The 24,132-nt window shown below is 40.3% G+C and overlaps 1 protein-coding gene and 1 long non-coding RNA gene across 2 annotated transcripts; both read left to right on the top strand.

The window, feature by feature from the left end:
• The first annotated feature begins 2,926 nt into the window (after positions 1–2,926).
• On the top strand, positions 2,927–11,849 carry LOC763941 (serine/threonine-protein phosphatase 6 regulatory ankyrin repeat subunit C-like). The gene is made up of 6 exons (XM_030987545.1): positions 2,927–5,846; positions 6,144–6,488; positions 6,765–7,034; positions 7,161–7,397; positions 7,863–9,860; positions 11,752–11,849. Exons 1-6 carry the CDS (start codon positions 2,927–2,929, stop codon positions 11,847–11,849), a joined length of 5,868 nt encoding a protein of 1,955 aa, XP_030843405.1.
• A 4,695-nt stretch (positions 11,850–16,544) lies between these two features.
• LOC115924791 lies at positions 16,545–19,509 on the top strand. The gene is made up of 3 exons (XR_004064441.1): positions 16,545–16,780; positions 18,670–18,783; positions 19,357–19,509. It is a non-coding gene; the product is annotated as an uncharacterized LOC115924791 (long non-coding RNA).
• The last annotated feature ends 4,623 nt before the right edge of the window (positions 19,510–24,132 follow it).

Below are 24,132 nucleotides of genomic sequence, written 5' to 3'. Positions count from 1 at the left end.
GGGGATGGGGGGATATATCCCCCCCCCCCCAATATTTCAGGTGGGGGGATGGCCTGTACAATCATCCCCCCCCCCCCCAATAATTCACCCTAAAAAAACAAAGAAAAAAAGAAGAGAAATTAATGATGAGAGCCCGATGAGAGTAGGTAATGGTTATTACTCGCAAGATGATCGTCAGTATACACATTTTGTTATCTCATTTTCATAATACATACATATATGCGAAGTAAATGAGACAACCGTATATGAGACAAGAATAAATTGAATTCTCGTTCATACGGCTTCATCAGGAATTGATGAATTTATTCACTTTGTTCAATCAACGGCATAGAAATGCAGTGCGCCAGATGCAAAGACGCAGCGTTAAAAAGCAACGAGCTAAAGCTACAGTCCCATATACGTCCCGGACCGTCCCGGACCATCCCGGACCCCATCCGGGGTGATCCGGGATTCGGTCCGTGTTGACACCGTGTTGGCACCGGGGTGGTCCTGGATGGTCCTGGATGGTCCTGGGCGGTCCGGGAGTCGACCCCGAATGTTTTTGACGGTCAAAAACTGCCGGGGTGGTCCGGGACGGTCCGGGACAATAGTTTGATCCGGGGTGATCCGTGTAGCCACCGTGCTGGGTCCGGGATCATCCGTAGTGGCGACGGGGCGGTCCGTGTTGATCCGTGGCAGTCTGGGAGTGAGTTATTGACCCCGGATCACCCCGGCGCCCCTACGGATGATCCCGGACCCAGCACGGTGGCGACACGGATCACCCTGGACCAGCACGGACCATTCCGGGATGATCCGTGTTGGCACCGGGATGGTCCGGTGTCATCCGTGTTGGCACCGTGTTGGCACCGGGGTGGTCCGGGACGGTCCGTGGCGGCTCCGTGCTGGGTCTGGAATGATCTGTACTGCTGCCGGGGCTATGCCCGGACGGTCCGGGGCGGTCCGTAGTGGTACCGTGTTGGGTCCGGGGAGACGGTCGGCGGTTGCGATTTTTTGAACAAAACATCCCGGACCATCCCGGATCACCCCAGACCATGGTCCGGGATGGTCCGTGCTGGTCCGGCTTTATATGGGACTGGGGCTAATGTTAAGCGCGAAGCGCAAAAGTAGCAATCTGCAACATCAGACAATCCTGGACAATGTAAACATAAATGAACTCTATGCCACTGGCGTATTTCATACAAGTGATTTATAAATGTTCGTGATATCACAAGATTTTCAACAAATTCGCGTTTCTCCATTTCTGTTGCAAACTGACACATTACCAAATAGCCAGGAAGAGCATATATTTTGTATGGTCACTAATGGGCCTAAATAGTGGCCGTTAACACTAACAGTAGTATACAATTCCTTTCCAGAAGCTATTGCGACAAGCACTGCCGGGAGATAACATGCTACCCACCAGTCGGGCTGTGCATGCAAAGATTTGCGAACGAACGTTCCATACGTACATCATGTGGGGAAACTGAAATCAGACAAGGATTAATATAGAGAACAGCACAATGAATCGTCTTCTTTCTCTAATAATTTAGTGAAACGGCAAAGCTTCCGCGCTTTGCGCGGGAGGGGGGCAACTGAATTCAGACTACGATTAAGAGTTATAATTAAATGAAACGTCAAAGAACACGATACAACGAATCATCTTCTTTTTCTAATAATTTAATGAAACATGAAAGCTTCCGCGCGTAGCGCGGGATGGGCGAAAGTGATTTCAGACGAAGAGTAAGAGTAATAAACAAATGAAACGTCAAAGCTTCCGCGCTTCGCGCGGGAGGGGAAAAACTGAATTCAGACAAGGACACGATACAACTAATCGTCTTCTTTCTCTAATAATTTATTGAAACGTCAAAGCTTCCGCGCTTTGCGCGGGAGCGAATTGCACTCAGACAAGGACACGGTACAACGAATCGTCTTCCTTCTCTAATACTGATTTATTGAAACGTCAAAGCTTCCGCGCTTCGCGCGGGAGCGAATTGCACTCAGACAAGGACACGGTACAACGAATCGTCTTCCTTCTCTAATAATTTAATGAAAGAATAAAGCTTCCGCGCTTAGCGCTGGATGGGCGAAAATGAATACAGACAAGGATTAAGAGTAATAATTTATTGAAACGTCAAAGTTTCCGCGCGGGAGGGCGGGAGCGAATTACACTCAGGCATTGAAACGATACAACGAATTGTCTTCTTTCTCTAATCATTTAATGAAACGTCAAAGCTTCCGCGCTTCGCGCGGGAGGGGGGAACTGAATTCAGACAAGGATTAACAGTCGAGAATGGTACATCGAATCGTCTTCTTTCTTTAATAATCAAATGAAACGTCAGAGCTTTCGCGCTACGCGCGGAGGAAGGGGAACTTGATTCAAACATTAAGGATTAAGGATGGTACATCGAATCGCCTTCTTTCTTTAATAATCTAATGAACCGTCAGAGCTTCCGCGCTACGCGCGGAGGAAGGGGAACTTGATTCAAACAAGGATTAAGAGTCGAGAACGGTCCAACGAATCGTCTTCTTTCTCTAATAAGTTAATGAAACGTCAAAGCTTCCGCGCTTCGCGGGGGAGGGCCCTCCCTGCACCCAACCCCCTAGGGAGCGCGCTTCGCGCTCTGTTACTCTCCTGGCTACGCCCTTGGGGAGGGGTGCAACCTGCCACAAGCTTTTACCTCTTGATTGCTTTGATCCATTGCCGAAAATATTTTGGCACCTATCATCCCCCCAACCACGGATACAAATCGACACCCTTGTGTGCAGTAGTATGTTTTATACATCTTTCTACATCCTGTATTGTACTGGTTTGTTCAAATTTAAATACTGATATTTGTTGGAGCGCCTTTTATGCCAATTTGTCTGCCTAATTGTTTTTCTTCTTTTTTTATTTTACACGTAGCGAGAGGGAGTACACACAGGCTACCGATAGAGAGACAGAATGAACATGGCGCTTTCTACAGCGTTGAAGGAAGGCGATTTTGTAAGGACAAGGTCTATTCTGGAAGACGAGACAGGTGATGCCAAGCTGGTCATGATAAACAGTGTGGATTCTGATGGAAAGACACCCCTCCAAATCGCTTCAGAAGAAGGGCATATCGACCTCGTGAAATATTTGACTGATTTGGGGGCGGATCTAGACAAACCTAGTAGAAGCGGCGACGCCCCTCTTCACTATGCGTCTCGGAGTGGCCGCCAGAATGTCGCTCAATATCTCATCGGTGAAGGAGCAGATACCAATATTGGTGATAGCAATGGCTATACACCTCTCTATCTTGCTTCGGAGAAGGGTCATTTTGGTGTTGTTGAATGTTTAGTGAATTCTGGAGCAGATATAAACAAGGGTTCATATGATGGTTCTACACCCCTTTATGCTTCCGCAAGAAATGGTCGTCTTGATGTTGTGAAATATCTCATAACTAAAGGAGCAGATATGACATTGAAGGGATACGAAGGTAAAACTTCTCTTAGTACTGCTGCTTCCTGTGGTCATCTCGATGTAGTAAAATACCTCTTAACTGAAGGTGCAGAGATCAACATGGATGACAACAGCAAATATACACCACTTCATGCGGCATCAAAAGAGGGGCACCTTCATGTTGTTGAATATCTAGTGAATGCTGGAGCTGATATCAATGAAACATCTCATAATGGTTACACTCCGCTGTCGACGGCATTAATAGAGGGACGTCAGGGTATTGTAGAGTTTCTCATGACTAGGGAAGCAGACATTGGCAACAGAGATGACGTCAGTCTCCTTGTGCTTTCTAAGGCATCATCAGAGGGCTACCTCGACGCGGTAAGGTATATCATAACTAAAGGGGTAAACTTCGATTTGGGGGATAGAGATGGCTTCACACCATTACATCACGCTTCACAAAATGGTCACAGCCAAGTTGTTGAATGCCTGGTGGATGCAGGAGCAAATGTCAACAAATCATCGAATAACGGACACGCACCACTCTATACTGCATTGATTAAAGGTCACCTTGACATTGTTAACTATTTTATCATAAGAGAGGCAGATATTGGGATCAGAGATGACATCGGCACAAACGCAATTCGTCATGCGTTACTTTATGGTTACCTCGATGTTGTCAAATATCTCATCAGTAAAGTTGATGACCTTGATAGTTGTGATGTTGATGGTAACACACCTCTTTATCTTACATCAAAGAAAGGCCTTCTCGACCTTGTTGAATGCCTCGTGTATAAAGGAGTAGATGTTAATAATGCATCAGGACAGGATGACTACACGCCCCTCTACGCCGCTTCTCAAGGAGGCTATCTGGAGGTAGTTAAATGCCTCGTGAATAAAGGAGCCGATGTGAACAAAGCGTCAGGATATCATGGTACACCGTTACATGGTGCAACGCAAGGGGGGCATATACAAGTTGTGAAATACCTAATGTCTAAAGGTACAGACCTAAATACATGTGCTGGTGATAATAACTATACACTTCTTCATATTGCTTCACAGACAGGTCAACTTGATATTGTTGAGTGTCTCGTAAATGCAGGAGCAGACGTAAACAAAGTATCACACGATGGATATGCACCACTAGGTATAGCATTACGTTATAATTATCATGATTTAGCAAAATTTCTCATGTCTAAGGAAGCGGATCTAGGACGTACTGATATTGTCCATACTACTCTCCTAAAGGCATCTTTCGAGGGTAACATCAATGCTGTAAAATATATTATACATAAAGGAGTGGACGTTAATACTGGTGATGGAGATGGTTATACACCTCTGTACACTGCCTCACAAGAGGGTCATCTCGATGTTGTTGAATGTCTAGTGAATGCAGGAGCTGATGTAAAGATAGCATCAAAGAATGGCGTGACACCTCTTCATGCGGCATCAGACAGAGGTCATGTTGACATTGTGAAATTTCTAATTTCTGAAGGAGCAAACCCGAATTCGGTTGATAACAATGGATATACACCCCTGTTCAGTGCCTCACAAAAAGGTCATCTTGATGTTGTTGAATGTCTAGTTGAGGCAGGAGCTGATGTGCAGAGAGCAGCAAAGAATGGCGTGACACCTCTCCATGCGGCATCAGAAAGAGGTCATGTTGACATTGTGAAATATCTAATTTCTGAAGGAGCAAACCCGAATTCGGTTGATAACAATGGATATACACCCCTGTTCAGTGCCTCACAAAAAGGTCATCTTGATGTTGTTGACTGTCTAGTGGAGGCAGGAGCTGATGTGAAGATAGCATCAAAGAATGGCGTGACACCTTTTCATGCGGCGTCAATTACAGGTCATGCCGATATTGTGAAATATCTAATTTCTGAAGGAGCAAACCCGAATTCGGTTGATAACAAAGGATGTACACCCCTGTTAGATGCCTCACACAACGTTTATCTCGATGTTGTTGAATGTCTAGTTAATGCAGGAGCTGATGTGAATAAAGCAGCAAAGAATGGCATGACACCTCTTCATGCGGCGTCAGATGGAGGTCATGTTGCCATTGTGAAATATCTAATTTCTAAAGGAGCGAAACCGAATTCGGTTAATAACGATGGTTATACACCCATGTACAGTGGCTCACAAGAGGGTCATCTCAAAGTTGTTGAATGTCTAGTGAATGCAGGAGCTGATGTAAAGATAGCATCAAAGAATGGCGTGACGCCTCTTCATGCGGCATCAGAAAGAGGTCATGTTGACATTGTAAAATTTCTAATTTCTAAAGGAGCTAATACAAGTTCGGTTAATAACAATAGTGTTACACCCCTGTGCAGAGCCTCACAAAAAGGTCATCTTGATGTTGTTGAATGTCTAGTGAATGCAGGAGCTGATATGCAGATAACAGCAAAGAATGGCGTGACAACTCTTCATGTGGCGTCATTTAATGGTCATGTTGACATTGTGAAATTTCTAATTTCTCAAGGAGCAAACTCGAATTCGGTTGATAACGATGATTATACACCTCTGTACACTGCCTCACAAGAGGGTCATCTTGATGTTGTTGAATGTCTAGTGAATGCAGGAGCTGATGTCAAGATAGCATCAAAGCATGGCTTGACACCTCTTCAAACGGCGTCATTTAAAGGTCATGTAGACACTGTGAAATTTCTAATTTCTAATGGAGCTAATCCAAGTTCGGTTGATAACGATGGAAAAACACCCATGTTCATTGCCTCACTTAAAGGTTATCTCGATGTTGTTGAATGTCTAGTGAATGCAGGAGCTGATGTAAAGATAGCATCAAAGAATGGCGTGACACCTCTTCATGCGGCATCAGAAAGAGGTCATGTTGACATTGTGAAATATCTAATTTCTGTAGGAGCAAACCCGAATTCGGTTGATATCATTGGTTATACACCCCTGTACAGTGGCTCACAAGAGGGTCATCTCAAAGTTGTTGAATGTCTAGTGAATGCAGGAGCTGATGTGAAGATAGCATCAAAGAATGGTGCGACACCTCTTCATGCGGCGTCATTTACAGGTCATGTAGACACTGTGAAATTTCTAATTTCTAAAGGAGCTAATGCAAGTTCGGTTAATAACGATAGTGTTACACCCCTGTGCAGAGCCTCACAAAAAGGTCATCTTGATGTTGTTGAATGTCTAGTGAATGCAGGAGCTGATGTGCAGATAGCAGCAAAGAATGGCGTGACACCTCTTCATGCGGCATCAGAAAGAGGTCATGTTGACATTGTGAAATTTCTAATTTCTAAAGGAGCTCATCCAAGTTCGGTTGATAACAATGGAAATACACCCCTGTACAGTGCCTCACTTAAAGGTTATCTCGATGTTGTTGAATTTCTAGTGAATGCAGGAGTTGATGTAAAGATAGCATCAAAGAATGGCGTGCGACCTCTTCATGCGGCGTCATTTAGAGGCCATGTTGACATTGTGAAATATCTAATTTCTAAAGGAGCTAATCCAAGTTCGGTTGATAACGATGGTTATACACCCATGTACAGTGGCTCACAAGAGGGTCATCTCAAAGTTGTTGAATGTCTAGTGAAAACAGGAGCTGATGTAAAGATAGCATCAAAGAATGGCGTGTCACCTCTTCATGCGGCATCAGAAAGAGGTCATGTTGACATTGTAAAATTTCTAATTTCTAAAGGAGCTAATCCAAGTTCGGTTAATAACAATAGTGTTACACCCCTGTGCAGAGCCTCACAAAAAGGTCATCTTGATGTTGTTGAATGTCTAGTGAATGCAGGAGCTGATGTAAAGATAGCATCAAAGAATGGCGTGACACCTCTTCATGCGGCATCAGAAAGAGGTCATGTTGACATTGTGAAATATCTAATTTCTGTAGGAGCAAACCCGAATTCGGTTGATATCATTGGTTATACACCCCTGTACAGTGGCTCACAAGATGGTCATCTCAAAGTTGTTGAATGTCTAGTGAATGCAGGAGCTGATGTGAAGATAGCATCAAAGAATGGTGCGACACCTCTTCATGCGGCGTCATTTACAGGTCATGTAGACACTGTGAAATTTCTAATTTCTAAAAGAGCTAATGCAAGTTCGGTTAATAACGATAGTGTTACACCCCTGTGCAGAGCCTCACAAAAAGGTCATCTTGATGTTGTTGAATGTCTAGTGAATGCAGGAGCTGATGTGCAGATAGCAGCAAAGAATGGCGTGACACCTCTTCATGCGGCATCAGAAAGAGGTCATGTTGACATTGTGAAATTTCTAATTTCTAAAGGAGCTAATCCAAGTTCGGTTAATAACAATAGTGTTACACCCCTGTGCAGAGCCTCACAAAAAGGTCATCTTGATGTTGTTGAATGTCTAGTGAATGCAGGAGCTGATGTAATGATAGCATCAAAGTATGGCGTGCGACCTCTTCATGCGGCGTCATTTAGAGGCCATGTTGACATTGTGAAATATCTAATTTCTAAAGGAGCTAATCCAAGTTCGGTTAATAACGATGGTTATACACCCATGTACAGTGGCTCACAAGAGGGTCATCTCAAAGTTGTTGAATGTCTAGTGAATGCAGGAGCTGATGTAATGATAGCATCAAAGTATGGCGTGACACCTCTTCATGTGGCGTCAATTACAGGTCATGCCGACATTGTGAAATATCTAATTTCTGAAGGAGCAAACCCGAATTCGGTTGATAACAATGGATATACACCCCTGTTTAGTGCCTCACAAAAAGGTCATCTTGATGTTGTTGAATGTCTAGTTGAGGCAGGAGCTGATGTAAAGATAGCATCAAAGAATGGCGTGTCACCTCTTCATGCGGCATCAGAAAGAGGTCATGTTGACATTGTGAAATATCTAATTTCTAGAGGAGCAAACCCGAATTCGGTTGATAACTTTGGATGTACACCCCTGTATAGGGCCTCACAAAAAGGTCATCTCGATGTTGTCGAATGTCTAGTGAATGCAGGAGCTGATGTGAAGATAGCAGCAAAGAATGGCGTGACAACTCTACATGCGACGTCAGATACAGGTCATGTTGACATTGTTGAATATCTAATTTCTAGAGGAGCAAACCCGAATTCGGTTGATAACAATGGAAATACACCCCTGTACAGTGCCTCACTTAAAGGTTATCTCGATGTTGTTGAATTTCTAGTGAATGCAGGAGTTGATGTAAAGATAGCATCAAAGAATGGCGTGCGACCTCTTCATGCGGCGTCATTTAGAGGCCATGTTGACATTGTGAAATATCTAATTTCTAAAGGAGCTAATCCAAGTTCGGTTAATAACGATGGTTATACACCCATGTACAGTGGCTCACAAGAGGGTCATCTCAAAGTTGTTGAATGTCTAGTGAATGCAGGAGCTGATGTAATGATAGCATCAAAGTATGGCGTGCGACCTCTTCATGCGGCGTCATTTAGAGGCCATGTTGACATTGTGAAATATCTAATTTCTAAAGGAGCTAATCCAAGTTCGGTTAATAACGATGGTTATACACCCATGTACAGTGGCTCACAAGAGGGTCATCTCAAAGTTGTTGAATGTCTAGTGAATGCAGGAGCTGATGTAATGATAGCATCAAAGTATGGCGTGACACCTCTTCATGCGGCGTCAATTACAGGTCATGCCGACATTGTGAAATATCTAATTTCTGAAGGAGCAAACCCGAATTCGGTTGATAACAATGGTTATACACCCCTGTGTAGAGCCTCACAAAAAGGTCATCTCGATGTTGTTGAGTGTCTAGTGAATGCAGGAGCTGATGTGAAGATGGCATCAAAGAATGGCGTGACACCTCTTCATGCGGCATCAGAAAGAGGTCATGTTGACATTGTGAAATATCTAATTTCTCAAGGAGCAAACCCGAATTCGGTTGATAACGATGGTTATACACCCCTGTGTACTGCCTCACAAGAGGGTCATCTCGATGTTGTTGAATGTCTAGTAAATGCAGGAGCTGATGTGAAGATAGCATCAAAGAATGGCGTGACACCTCTTCATGCGGCATCAGAAAGAGGTCATGTTGACATTGTAAAATATCTAATTTCTCAAGGAGCAAACCCGAATTCGGTAACAAACATTGGATTTACACCCCTGTGCAGTGCCTCACAAGAGGGTAATTTTGATGTTGTTGAATGTCTAGTGAATGCAGGAGCCGATGTGAAGATAGCATCAAAGAATGGCGTGACAACTCTTCATGCGGCGTCAGATAGAGGTCATGTTGACATTGTGAAATATCTCATTTCTCAAGCAGCAAACCCGAATTCAGTTGATAACAATGGATATACACCCCTGTTAGGTGCCTCACGTAAAGGTCATCTCGATGTTGTCGAATGTCTAGTGAATGCGGGAGGGGATGTACACAAACCATCAATTGATGGTGATCTACCACTTCATGCTGCCTCTCGAGGGGGCTACCTTGACATTTTAAAATATCTCATTGCGAAAGGAGCAGATATCAAGGCACGTAATAATTTCGGCTGGACAGTTTTTCATTTCGCAGCAGATGATGGTCATTTGGAATCTTTGAAATATTTCTTGAGAAACAACACTTGTGGTACATGGGGAAAGAGTCACAAGGCTATTGAAATGGGACTACAGGTATTGTCTCAATTCAAACTGCTTTTACCTAACAGTCGGGTCACGAAGCGCGGCGCGCTTGCCGAAATTTAACCAGGACTTAAAGTATTCCAATGAAATAATGAATAATGTAAGTTGTGAAAAGGTTGAGTATTCCTTAATTAAACCTCTTCCACACAATTTAAAAAAGTAACTATTGAGTACGTCCATGAGTGACTGTTCTCATGGACTCAATATGATATAATAGGGATGTCATTACGACATTATTGTAGCCGCGGACAACTACCCCCAGGACGTAACTTGGAGGTAATTGTCCGAGGAATTATTTCCCTGGGTTTAATAGCCCTAGGGTGTAATTGTTCTGGGCTGTAATTGCCAAATGATAATTTTCTAGGGAGTAGTTGTCCAGGAAGCGATTTGTTTTTCTGTCAGGACTTGCACCACCGACGCGAGAGGACAGTATTGACCATAACCCATTCATGAATTAAGTCTCGATGCGATCGCTCGGGGCGGCGCCCATGGAATATAGATAGCGTGCATGAATTAATGCATATCGCATTACGCAAATCGGGGGGGGGGGTCACTTTCATACACAAGTGCTACCCACCCGTTTCCATCAACCTCTGAAATGGACCCTAATGGCGTATCGCATCTGTTCTGAAATTGACTGTTTTTAAAGAAAACGTCGAAACCTGTGAACCTGAAAAGGTATCCTTTTTTTTTTTTTTTTTTTTTTTGTGCGATCGGTGCTTGAAAAAAAACTTTTTAAGGACAACGTCGACGCGACGCCGTATAGCTAAAAAGAGACACCCTTTCGACGCCTTTTCTGGACGCAGTTGCGAAGCCAGTCATGTTGGGAGTGACCGCCGCCGCCGCCCCCCCCCCCCCCGACCTCGGGTGCGCGATTATGTACAAGGTGGATTTAAACGTGAAGTTCTGTTCCAGAGATGACTGTTTGGATAGATTCGGTGTCAATTCTGAGAAAAAACTGATAAAACGAAATTTACCTCCGAAACACCGTCCCCTAGCAGTCCCTTGAAAGTAAAAAAAAAATAGATATATTAAATTTATATTTGAGAGGATGTAAAGAAAGCTATAAGGATAACCACAAAGAGAAACATTTCAACTATGTTGTGTGGTAAAGATTTTAAACAAGTTACGTTTACATATCCAACAAAATAATTGTAGCTAGACATCCTCATTAGTCATAATAAAGAATTGTTTCTTATTCTATAACACACTTCACCTATCACATGCAGAATGGCAAATCCATAAACGTATTGCCAAGTAACAATAATGTTATAACCCATATAAATGAATGATTTTATGACTATAACACATGAATAGTTAATGAATCTCACCTGCTTTGTATTAGCAGCGTGTGCCATGCGGCCGAGATTATGAATTATTCATGTTTTATAGCTACAGGTTATAGTAGTAGGGACACTAGGTTATAGCAATGAATACTGCCCTCTCTCTTCGATGGCGCAAGTCCTGACAGAAAAAAAAATCGCGTCCGGGAATGCCTACGGTCTTATATAAATGTTTAAATAATAAGCCTGCAGTCGATGTTAAAAGATTGGGAAGAGAGGCAATATAAAAATACTAACAAAATCTTGATGGAAAATATGATATTGCTGTTATAGATTCAGAATTTATCTGAAATTATGGAGTCCATGAAAATAATAAATAGCTTTATAAAATCGAGTGGGAGAAGTTTAAATAAACGATTGTTCAACTTTTCACAACTTTTAGATTTCAATCTTGCATTGTTATAGTATCTGAAAGCCTAGTGTCGGAAAATGATTCCAAGAAGGACGCGTTTTTAACTTTCGCATTGAAACAAAGATTTGAAGACACCATCAGTGGTGGCTAATTTCGGCAGTTCGTCGACCCGCGCCGCGACTCTACCGTTTAGTAAAAGCCATGCAAATATCAATATGTTAAAAAAAATGTATGGCATGCAAGCAGATGCTTGGTTAATATGTGATATAGTTTTCAACATGCATTCCCATTAGAAATATGTCTGTGTGAAAAGCTTATATATTCTGTTAACCAGGGATAGACTCCACGTTCATTTGTAACCTACCAATTTATTCCTTTTTATAAGGTCCAGTTCCTCTGGACGAAAGCAAAAGACAAAATAAGGAAACTCCCAATCCTATACCGGAGAGTGTTTTAATTCGAGCGTATTTGGCACAAAAATTGGGATTCGGAGTCGCTAATAGGATCTCACAAGTGAGATATTACCTTATTCAGCACAGAGCTTCTCAAAACTCATGTTCCCGAAATAATATTGATTTCTAGCAGTGCTGAAGATATATGTAAAAAGCAATATCTTAATTTAATTCTTATAACACTTCAATGTCAATTGTCGAATAAATAATTTTGTTAAATTCAAAGATATTATTAAATCAACACAATGATCTTACAAGTGAGTGAGCATTTTATATTCTCCCTGACTGTCTCTCATGTAGGGTGAACTGTATTCATCGATGAAATTATAGTATGACTACATCTATCTTATGGTAGGCCTACTTAAAACTGTAGGCAGACGTGTACCGATATTATTTATCTTACAGACCTTAACAGGAGTCACGCCACTTATGGCTGCCGCAAGGGGAGGACACCTGGGCTGTGTACGTCTGCTGCTCGAAAACAATGTAGATATTGAGACAGAAGATGCAGAAGGATGGACAGCCCTCCATTATGCAGCAGCAAGGTGAAGTGTTTATACAACATTTTTCATACTTTAATAATACTACTAATTTTCTCCATGACTATATCACAACATATGATTCAACTGTATTGTTGATTCATTCCACAAAAACATTCATCATTTTGATAATCAAAGCAAAATAATATATTTTCTTTTTTTTATAACATATTTCTTTAGATCCCATTTTATAGGTAGGTTTATTAGTGGTTGCATAGGACATTTAGATTTGAAAATGAAAGCGACACAACCAAAAGTTCCCCTCCACTTCCATTTTGCCTTTTATTTAAAAAAAAAAGGTATGTAGTTTGATTTGGGGGAAAAAACATGATGCAGAAATGATTATGATAAGTAAATCTCGAAAACAGAATTTCCTTTGTTATCTTAGAAACATGATATTACTAAATAAAGTTTTAAAAAACATTGACAGTGTTCATAAATACTTTAAACATAAAGTTCGTAAAAATATATGTACATAAATGCGTGTTATGCTATATTGTTTTAATAAAGTGGGAATGACACAATAATGAAGAATCTACTAGATCGGAAAGCAATTATGAGCACGAGACTTTCTAGAAGAGGCCAGTCACCAATAAGTATTGCACTAAGCTCTAGAAAAGCTGATACTGCACGGATTCTTCTTGATAAGGTACATGTAGCTGTAAGTCAATCAGCTTATGTTAATTACTATACATCTGATACCACCATCACTCATACTATACATTCTCTCCCACTACCTGTACTATTTATAACTCATCAACATCAATACCCTTTCTCCTCTTAGTCTTTCTGTTTATAGGCCTCCTGATATTACTCGGGAATAGTGTCTCTCTTTTTTTATGATGGTCTTAACAAGCCAATAGTACATGTATATTACCTTATATCATAATAATAATAATGATAGTAATGGTAGACAACAATGTATTATGTACTAAGTGTCATCGTTTGTATGAATACTGATATCATATATATATATATATATTTATACATATTGACGGAATCAAAGTTCATAAAAGGTAACACCATCATTGCGTGACAATACTTCAATTCCACCATTAACGTGTGTATGTCTGGGTTGTTTGTTTTTTCACAGGATGCAAACTCTATACATCACAGCGACAGTGCTGGTCTGACACACATTCACCTTGCTACTGTAAGCGGGCTATCATCAATCATTGAGGAGTTGCTATCACTAGGTGCTGGTGTAAATACTCAGTCACACGATGGCCAGACGCCCTTACATGTTGCCATCAGACTATGCCACTGTAAGAAAAGACAGGTTGAAGTGACGACAGCTTTGCAGAAGGTTACGTATTTTGTCCCTTCTTTTTATTTTTTTCTTTACAGAGACCTGTTAGGCTTTTTTTAACAAATTGACACACATAGTGCGTGTGTGTGTGTGTGTGTGCGTATGATTTATTATACTTTTATTAGAGAAGTGTCGTAGTTGAGTGGTTTAAGCACTTGACTTGAAATTCAAAGGTCGTGGTTCGATCCCCGACACAGCACTTTTGTCTTTTGGCAAGACATTAATCTACATTTGCAACTCAATACCCAAGAGAGAAATGGGGACCCGGTATGATGACGAAATCATTTGTGATAGTAATTGCCTATGCCCTCATGGTGACCATAATGGTAGGAATACTCCCCAGGGAGTGGAGATGGTGCACATTTTGCGTGAATGAATCCGATGACCGGGGTAATAACATTTGTAAAGCGCTTAGAGATGATATACTATATTAAGCGCTATGTAAATCCAAGTTATTATCATTATTATTATTAAACCGATTCTCTTAATATTTGCCCGTTGTGGATGTTGGAAGGACAAGGAGAAACTTGATCATGAACATTATACAGATATTCGTCAGTATTTGTTACTGTGTTTTTGTTTGATAGTTTCCCGTTGTTAAATCATAACTATTTACAAAGGCTTAAAATTAGTAACATGCTTAACCTCTCCGTTTGTTTAATTTTATGGTTTCTTTTGTACAATCTTTTCATTGACTTACAAGGTAAGTTGTGTGCATATTTGTCGTGCGTGTTCGTAGAAGTGTGGACGAAGCTATCGAATGACGATGGGGCGAACACGTGCTCATTTATATGGACATGTAGATATATTATTATTATTATTATTATTATTATTAATAGTAGTGGTAGTAGTAGTATTAGTATTAGTAGTAGTAGTCATATCATAGTCGTTACTGTTTTCATCACCATTGTCATTGTCATTATTTAATCCTAGAACTAGATATGACATGTATTAAATAGATTGATGCAAGTATCAACGTAATACAATCATAATAATCTCATTCTCTGGTATTCAAAATGTAGAAAACGTGTTGGAATGTAATAAAGACACTTAATCTAGACATTCTGTATTAGTTTATTTGTGTGTTTCACAATAATATAGTTCCTGCAGTTACGAAATTATAAGACCTTAACCTTTTTATGCATTAACGAAAAAGATACAACAAGAGAGTGATGATGACATATCCCCCGCGGAGGCTCTGATACAATTCCTTATAAATCAAGGATCCAAGATCGACATCAAGGATAACGAAGGCTTTACCCCGGTACAGTATGCCAGAGATGAGCGCATTAGGCAAATGGTTTTACGGAGGTGAGAAAATTATAAAGAATTAGTTAATCAGGCTCCGCAAATAACGATTCTGCTTAAAATGTATAAAAAAATAAATACATCAACTCAAGGAAATAAAATCTCAAAAATATGACCACAGAATTTATGTACGGAGTTCGTACAATTATTGTATGGCCATGCTGATAAATTAATGGATATTTCATGTGATTTGTGTCGATTGCCTATTTTATTTCAATAATCAACACAATGTTTATACATCACTGTAATAATAAAACAAGATAATCTACGGTGTCAAACGTGGATGTATGATAAATAATACATCCCAATTATAAATAGACTCGTACTACCTTCTTTATTTTTTGCAGCTTATCCGACGATGATGTTCAAGAATTCCGCGGTATGTATTTTATCTGATTTTCAGTGGCTTTACTTTTCACTAAGATTTCATAAAATCCACTGTTTTGCCCTATCTGGTTACTTTCTCCCTTTTTTCGTATAAAAAAAGTAGATCTACCGATTGCAAGATTTACTGTTAGTCATCGCATTATTGGCTGTGAAGGAGGGATTCTACATTTGGACAGCTGTGACGTCACTATGTCGATTCCACCAAGGGCAGTGCAGGCTGGCTCTTGCCACGATGTATCTATAGCCCTAGTTCCTGACGACCCCCCACCTATCCGAGAGGGGGAGTTTCTCACAGGCCATGGCATTGGAATCACATTCCCTGCACAGTGGCCCTTTTCCAAGAACCAGCCCATAACGTTAAGTCTCCCTCATGCCGCAACATTGCTGAATTCAAACGATGTTCATGCTGACATTATCTGGAAACAAACTAAATCAACCTCAGGTTAGTTGTCAATAGGAGGATTCAAGGGAGTTGTAAACACAAAATAATATTTTTCAGGATTTGCCACGTGAAATTCAAATGACTCTCTTTCTTGACGCAGTGAAAGTGTTGATGTTTTTATTTCATGTAAAAATGCGCTGTACTTTTATAGATTAGTTTTCATACATTCCTCACTCGCCTATTTATCTATTTTTCCATCAAAATAATGCCCGTTTCTTATCATCATTTCGTCAATTTGCGAATGTTGTTGTCAACGAAGCACTTAGCAAGGAATTGATTTTTTTTCTCAAAGTCATCACATCAATTAGGGTCATACAAAAGAAAGCAAAAAATTTTTAAAATAAATATTTGTATTTGAATTTGAATTGTTTTCTTGTCAATTTACAACTGTTTACAGTTCACCGTGAACGGTCCCTTGAATTTGGTAATACACAATGTATCCTTAACGAAAGGGATATCAAGCTCGTCATAGATGCCGAATCTGTAATTCAGGACAAGGTACAGCTTTGGATACCGATAAAGCTTCATCATCATGCTCTTGGCAAACGAATGGTGTGCACCCCTTTCCTTCCCATTGATATGGCACAGGGAGAAGTCATCACACTCCGGATGTACATACATGAAGACATACCTTACATTGTTCAGGTAATTTATATATATAATACTATTTCTTATATATATAGTTTAGGTGTGGGGATTTGGAGACCCTTAAGAACATTTGCATACTTTACATAAACATGAAAAATGTTACACATACAAAAAGTTTTGTATTCTCTTCAGTAACTTCTTCTCTTAATTTGGTTAAAAAATTGTGGTCATGATGTAACTGATTAATAAGATAACAATGATTAATGACGTCATCACCAAAGGTCTCTCATTACCTACATTTGTAGGTAATAAGGGTCAGTTACAAATCAAGACATTTTAAATACAATTTGAATGAAAATGGGAAAACACTTTTTGAAAGAGAAACATGCAGCCAATAAACTTACTGTAATTTTGAAAAGATTTTAAAACAATGTGGCCCAAAATATTTCCATACATGGACAATTAACCAACCAGCACCGGGTCATTGACTGTCCTCGGCATATCCGACATTCACAACAAACGACCCCCATATTAGACCTGGTGTCCCCCATTGCCTACACACATTTCTGATCAGACACCATTCATAATGTGCATTGCAAAACCCATTCACACAATGGCCATAAGTTTTCTGTGATGGTTGGCACACTTCATAAACTTCCTTTTAAAACTATTTGTTAAAAGCCATTCCTAAATATCTGCATACACCACAACATTCAGTGAAAATTGTGTTATTATATCAGAGCAAAATTGAACAATCCAAATTGCTTCCCTTGGTCAATTTTGCCAATTTTCTCGGAGAAAGAACGCATATTATAGTCTTCGAAATTGCGCTATAGCAATATTGGAGCCAACACGGACAGACATTGATGGGTTGAAGCTTGGTGGACTCCAATCCCCTATGGTCTCCAATTCCGTACCCCTACCCTATATAAATTCCGAGAAATAATGATGCTGCGTATACGGAGAACAATATAGAAATGTTGCACTTAGAGCTTTGTCTAGTAATAATTGTTGATATGCGCCAAAATATGCTCATCCTATCCCCATATAATTTCTTCGTAAATTGAGCATCATTTTTTATTATAGTTTTGTATATTTGTTTGAATTCCGCACAGAACTTAAGTCTTTATTATTTATATATATACATGTATATATGTATATATATATATATTTGTATCAAAAATCTTTATTTCAACTGTTTTATTTACCATTTCTATAACCGTTCAGCGAAAAATCGAACAAAATTTAGTACACTCTTTTGAAAAATGTTAATTATTCCTGTTAACCCCTTTTGCGCCGCATTATCATTACAGCTATCATGTGAAAAGTGTGTTTTTACCTATCACAGAGTGCCAAGTCTGTCAATGCATTGAAGTCTTTTAGCTTTTTTAAACAATAAATATAAAAATATTCAACCTTTTGAGACGGACCTAGTCACATTTTTTCGGATGCTGTATATGCAAGCCTATTATTTGATTCGAATACAATGTCTGAATAAGAAAATATTACTTTGCTTACTTCTAAATAAAGCGCATGGCATAGCTCTGAATGGTTACATATATCTTGTAATAACCCTTTTTCAATCAGTATCTAAAAAAAGTCTAATGTTTGACTCTTATGGTACAATTTTTCTCTCTCACAAAGGTTTATCCCTTAAATTTGTATCAGTGTAAAAATAGAAATGTCACTGTTTCCGATTCATGCAATCTTTTGGTGAAAAACGGGGGAAATACTTACTTGATATATATAGTTAATTCAAGGAAAATCATGTCATGTGATAACTCATATACAATCTTTAGAGAAAGGTACTTTAGAACTGTTGAACAGATTTGCATGGAATGCAACGCATTGTGAATCAACTTTGGCAGATCGTAGAAGATTTCAATCACTACATTAATTATGAGATCTGCTGTCACTGTTTTGTTTATGTTCTTACTATAAAACAGAAAATTCAGGAAGAAGAGGAAAATCTGCTATACCATCGGGTACATCCTGGGAGATGTTTTGGTCTTGAACCTGAGTCAAGTGATCTAGAGCTGGAATGCAATGGGGAAAGAAAGGTAACAATTATTCCTATTCTTGTTAGGTTTTAATGTCTGTGCATTCTATAAACGCCTTATCTGTAAAAACTAGTTTTATTCAATATTTAATCTGTTTCTATTTTGATTATTTGAATTTAAACCACTTAAATTTCTATTCCTTAAATTCTATTATAAACGACTGATGTGGAAGACTAGTCAACGCACCCTTTCGGCAAAACCGGGGGTGGGCGCTTTGGACGATAATCGCGTTCCAGTCAACGCGACACTCCTAACGCACCCTTTCGCCACAACCGGGGGGGGGGGGCTTTGGACGAATGGTCGCGTTCAAGTCAACGCAACGCGACGCTACTCACCCTTTCGGCATAAGCCGTAAAGGGTAAGTGTCAGTTGTGCATTTGGTTTTAGGTTAGGTCTAGGGTAAGTGTTAAGATTAGGTGTGGATTAGGGGATTGGCACATAGCTGAATTCGATTAGTGTTGCAAATGGCGCAGGTACAATATTGTCTTAAATCCGTCCACAACGGCTTGAAGACTGCCCAAATGCCGTAGGGATAAATAAACACTAACTATTGTAAACATAATATGTTTTCAGATCCTCTCTGCAAAAGATTTATTCAACCGGCAGGAGACACTGGTTTCGCTGCCCATCACGACGGAAACCAATGCCAGAACGCAGATAATTAACATCTCGGTTTTAGCAAGAAGTACCAACCAACCAAAAACCAGCATGGCGTTCGTGGTTAAACTAACTGGTTTGTTAATCTTCTTTTCCTCCCCTCCTTCTTCTACAAATATTTCTAGAACATAATTTTCATGGAATCGAGGATCACTGCATATTAATTTTGTCGTTATGTTTATATTCTGAAGTTTCTCGAGTTGTGAATTCGACGAAAACCTATCCCTGAGTGATTTTAAAGTAGGAACAACATGTATTATTAAATTGCGCGGTACCTTCCAGAACAAAGAACTTAATAGATTTGTCTTATATTATGTAATTGCTTTAATTGTTACGCAATTACCATCCCCAAAGTTACGCAATACATGGAATCGAAAGTACTCTTGTTCCGATTACATAGGTTCACTAACAACTTTACCCATTTCTCTCAAAGGATTCTCCGTCGACATACACTCAACCCTAGATGAGTTGCTCCCTGGATCAAATTTGGACCTCAGGTAAAATTAATCAAAGATCCTTTTTTTACACGAACAGTATTTGTGTGTAAATCCTTGTTTGTTGAATACTACCACTATACTATGCTTTTTTCTTTGCGTGATATGCTCAAATGCATTATTTTGATTTTCATTATTATATTTATTGAAACATAACATAAACAAGATGGGAAAAATATGATGTCGATTGTATCAGATTAACAATATGAACATCATTACACGATATAGATTAATAATCTATTACTGTATTATTGTGTATTTACTGTAAGAACTAGTAAAGACAAATCCAAAAGAAATGAAAGTCTGGCTCAAATTAAACGCAATACCAATAGTTTAGTCATCAAGGGTTGAAACTTTTGCAGTGGATCGAGAACACGCCGACATCAAGATCACGAAACTTAGTTAATATGATATGCTATTACTTGAGACTCGGCTGAAGTATTGTCAAGCGTCACAAAGGGGTCTGTCATAGGCCCGCTTCTCTTCCTCTTTATATCAACAACATCAATGGAAACATCTCGTCGAGTGCGATGCTATTGGTAGATGATTTCATCCTCAAAACGGGCGACCAAGTCGACCAATGACGCCCAAGTCATCCATTCCAATCTAAATAGGCTACCTAGCTGGCCGGACAATTACAATTATTAAGTGAAAAATTGAATTCAACGTTGCCAAGTGCACCAAACGTTCCTCGGATTTTCAGGAAAAGACTTAACCTTATCAAACAAATATACACAATGACCCATACTACTATCAAGGAGGTGAACCAAAATTCTTACTTGTCACTGACAATTAAATGCGAAATGGACGTCCATATATCAGACCTGAACTGAAATGGCAACGACTTAAACAACGACTTCTGGCTAGGCACTGACTCTTCCTCAAATCTATTCATGACCAAATCGCCATTTACCCCCAACCTGGAGTACATTACGCAACCCCTGATGATCCTAAAGGCACACCACATTTTCCTTTCTCCAACATGAGATTCCATATCTGATAACCTTTTCCCAAGAACCATTCGGGCCTCGAATCTAATCCAAAACTAAACTCCAAAATGTATTAAATAGGCAAAACACTCTCGAATGATAACATTCTTATTGGTCAACAATACCCAACTAAGAGCATCGGGATCTGAGTCATATGACGGGGGTAGTACACCGTATCTCCTAATTGACAATTGACTGGGATGCTAGGTAATGAAATTATTTAGTTTTACTAATCAGTGAAATAACGGCATTTTTTCTCTCTTCTCCATTATTTCCAATAATAGCAACGCTGAAAACATTCGAAGTGAGGAATTCATTACAAAAGAGATGAACACTGATCAGTACTACCATCTTGGTCTAGCATTGGGTTTGTCCTACCAGACACTTGACAGCATCCAGCACAAAAGCAGAAAAGATGAGGAGGCGGGGGTTTATACCCCAAATCAAAAAGCTGCTTTCGTAATGATCCGCTATTGGAAATGCTTGCAGCATTCCGTCTCCTTCGCAGACGATCATCTGAGAGAAGTGTGGAAGTCCGTGAACGACTCGGATGATTCAGATCGCTTTATGAAACAAGAACCAAGAGCAGGTAATCACTCAAATCGAACTGGAAGTGCTCTGTGAAATATAGAGCTAAACCAAAACTGAAACACAATTGTAATCTATTAAAACAATCTTTTCTTCTTTTTCTTCGTCTTCTTCATCTTCTTTTCCATATTTTTCTTCTTTTGTTTCTCTACTCCGAGATTTGTTTTCTTTTTCCCTTTTACTCTTAAATGTTTAATTTGGTACTTTTCCCCTTTTCGCCTCTTACTAAATGTTAATGAGGCTTAATAATGCAACTCTTTAGAGAAGCCCATCATGCATAAGCCATGCTTTATATCCAGGCTCCACATATTTTTTTAACAAAAACACCCATTCTTATCTTTACTTCCCCATTTACCGTATACTTGATTTTTTTTTAATGAATTGCTTGTGATCATTCGTTCGTACGAAGAATATAAAGGAGTACATCATCTAAATAGGAAGATCCTTATTTAGCCAACTAAATGTCTCATCATCGAGCTCTCGAATTCCAGAAGCACCGTGAGGGGATTTGTAGATAGGACAAGCATCGATGACATGATCCATAGCTTGGATCTCTCCAAAGGCACAGTTTGGCGATGGATCAGCTACAATTTTATGCAGGAAGTATTGTGTACGGCTAACCCCAGTTCTGATACGGTTGAGGTTGACCCAGGCTTCTCTTGAGAAGTCGCTGCCACTTGGTTTTGCACAGGGCTCTAGGATGAACAGGTCTGACCAGCGTTTTGCTATCCAGGTGGATAAGTTGAGGGGGGGGCTTCTCAAGCGGCAGCTCAGCAGCCTGTGTTGCAAAGTGTCTCCTAGAGAGACGTTGTCCTTCAAAGGCAGAGGGGACAGGAACAAAGCATTTATCTCTGTCATGCTTTTGGGCAAGCTTATTGTACTGCGCATCTCGTCTGAGCTGAACTAGTGGTATGCTAGACAGTATTGGGAGGTTGCTGACAGGTGTTGCAGTGAGTGTTCCGCTGATTAGTCTCATAGCATCATTGAGGCCAACATCAACCTTTTGTACACGGGTGCTGTGGCTCCATGCAAATGCGGCATACTCGGCGGTGGAAAAGGCAAAAACTAGAGTGGAGGTGCGAAGGGTGGTGAAATCAGCTCCCCATCCGGTCCCTGCAAGCTTCTTTAGGAGAGACACTCTGGCTTGGGTCATTTGAGCTGTGGCTTTGGCATGCTCGTGGAAGGTGAGGCTCCGATCAAGAATGACACCTAGGTACTTTGGCGTGGGGTTGAAATTCAGCCTAGACCCATTTAGTGAGACAATCAACTTTCGGTTGGCGCATCGGTTTGCCAGATGGAAGACGGAGGATACAGTCTTCGGTATGCTCATCTTGAGATGCCATCTGTTGAAGAACTCGGCTGGCATGCTCAGGTCCTTCTCCAGTGATGTTTCGAATGCCTCGGAGGAATCGTTGACGAACCCCAGTTCGGTGTCGTCTGCATAGGAGTAATGCATGCATTCCCCCTTGGGCATATCAGAGACATAGATGTTGACAAGTATCGGGGCGAGGACAGAGCCTTGCGGCACACCATTGCGGTGTCTCCTCTTTCTGCTGCATTCGCCGTGTGATGTTTCAAGAACAAATAAACGGTTCTGTACAAACAGCATGATAAATATGAAAATTCTTATTATGGAATGGTCTGCAGGGTCTTGAGGTATAAACCACGGTGCCCATACTGTGTCAAATGCAGCAGTAAAGTCGACAAGAACTGCACCAAACTTCTTCTTCTTCTGGAAGGCCGTCTCTATGTCGTTGACAAACCGGACCACTTGGTCGGTGGTTGATTTACCTTTCCTGAAACCTGCCTGTGTAGTAGGTAGCTTCTATTCGACAGTGTCGACGATTCCGGCAAGTAGCAGCCTTTCAAGTAGCTTGTAGATGTGAGATAGCAGGCTGATTGGACGATAGCTCTTGGGCTTCAGAATGGCAATAACTTTAGCTTCAACTTCAATTTCGATGAAATAGTGGATATTATCATGCAGGTAGAGAGAAAGGTTGGAGCCAGGAAAAAGCTTTGTGACTCATGTTCTTGAGGAACTCTGCGTGGATGTTATTGTGGTGGGCCCGTTAATGAGTCGGTGACGACAAGTTCAAAACAAAATGAAAAACAAAAGAAGCTCGGATATACAGTTGAAGTCCACTTTAGTAATAATAAAAGTCAGCCGAAGCTCCAGTAGTTACAAACGAAGATTAATTACTTTAGAACATTTCAAATAAGCTGCTTCTCTCAGAGGCTGGGTGGCCCTATTGACAATAAACTAGCAGCACATTCTAAACATGGTAACAGAATGAAATAAAACTTAAATAAACTCAACTAAAAAACTGACCTCAAAATTCCGCACATGGCATTTAAATACTCCGGCACCCGACGAGGCTTAGATACCACATGATATTACCAGCCAACCAGGAGGACCCTTACGAAGACAACCAATTACAAGATTAGACATATAAAATTACCCTTAGGTCATCCGACCAATTGAGAGAGGAGTTATACATTTAATTAATTATAACCCATGACAAAGCATAACAAATAAGAGTGATTTGAACTAGTCACCGCCAAAATTGAGAGGAGTCTATCTCTTCGCGAGAATGTCAGGTCCCCGGAAAAACAGTTTATTG

The sequence above is a fragment of the Strongylocentrotus purpuratus genome, unplaced genomic scaffold, assembly GCF_000002235.5.
Source record: "Strongylocentrotus purpuratus isolate Spur 01 unplaced genomic scaffold, Spur_5.0 spur5_scaffold_16, whole genome shotgun sequence".
NCBI classification, from domain to species: domain Eukaryota; kingdom Metazoa; phylum Echinodermata; class Echinoidea; order Camarodonta; family Strongylocentrotidae; genus Strongylocentrotus; species Strongylocentrotus purpuratus.
This window is presented reverse-complemented; position numbering and strand designations above follow the sequence as displayed.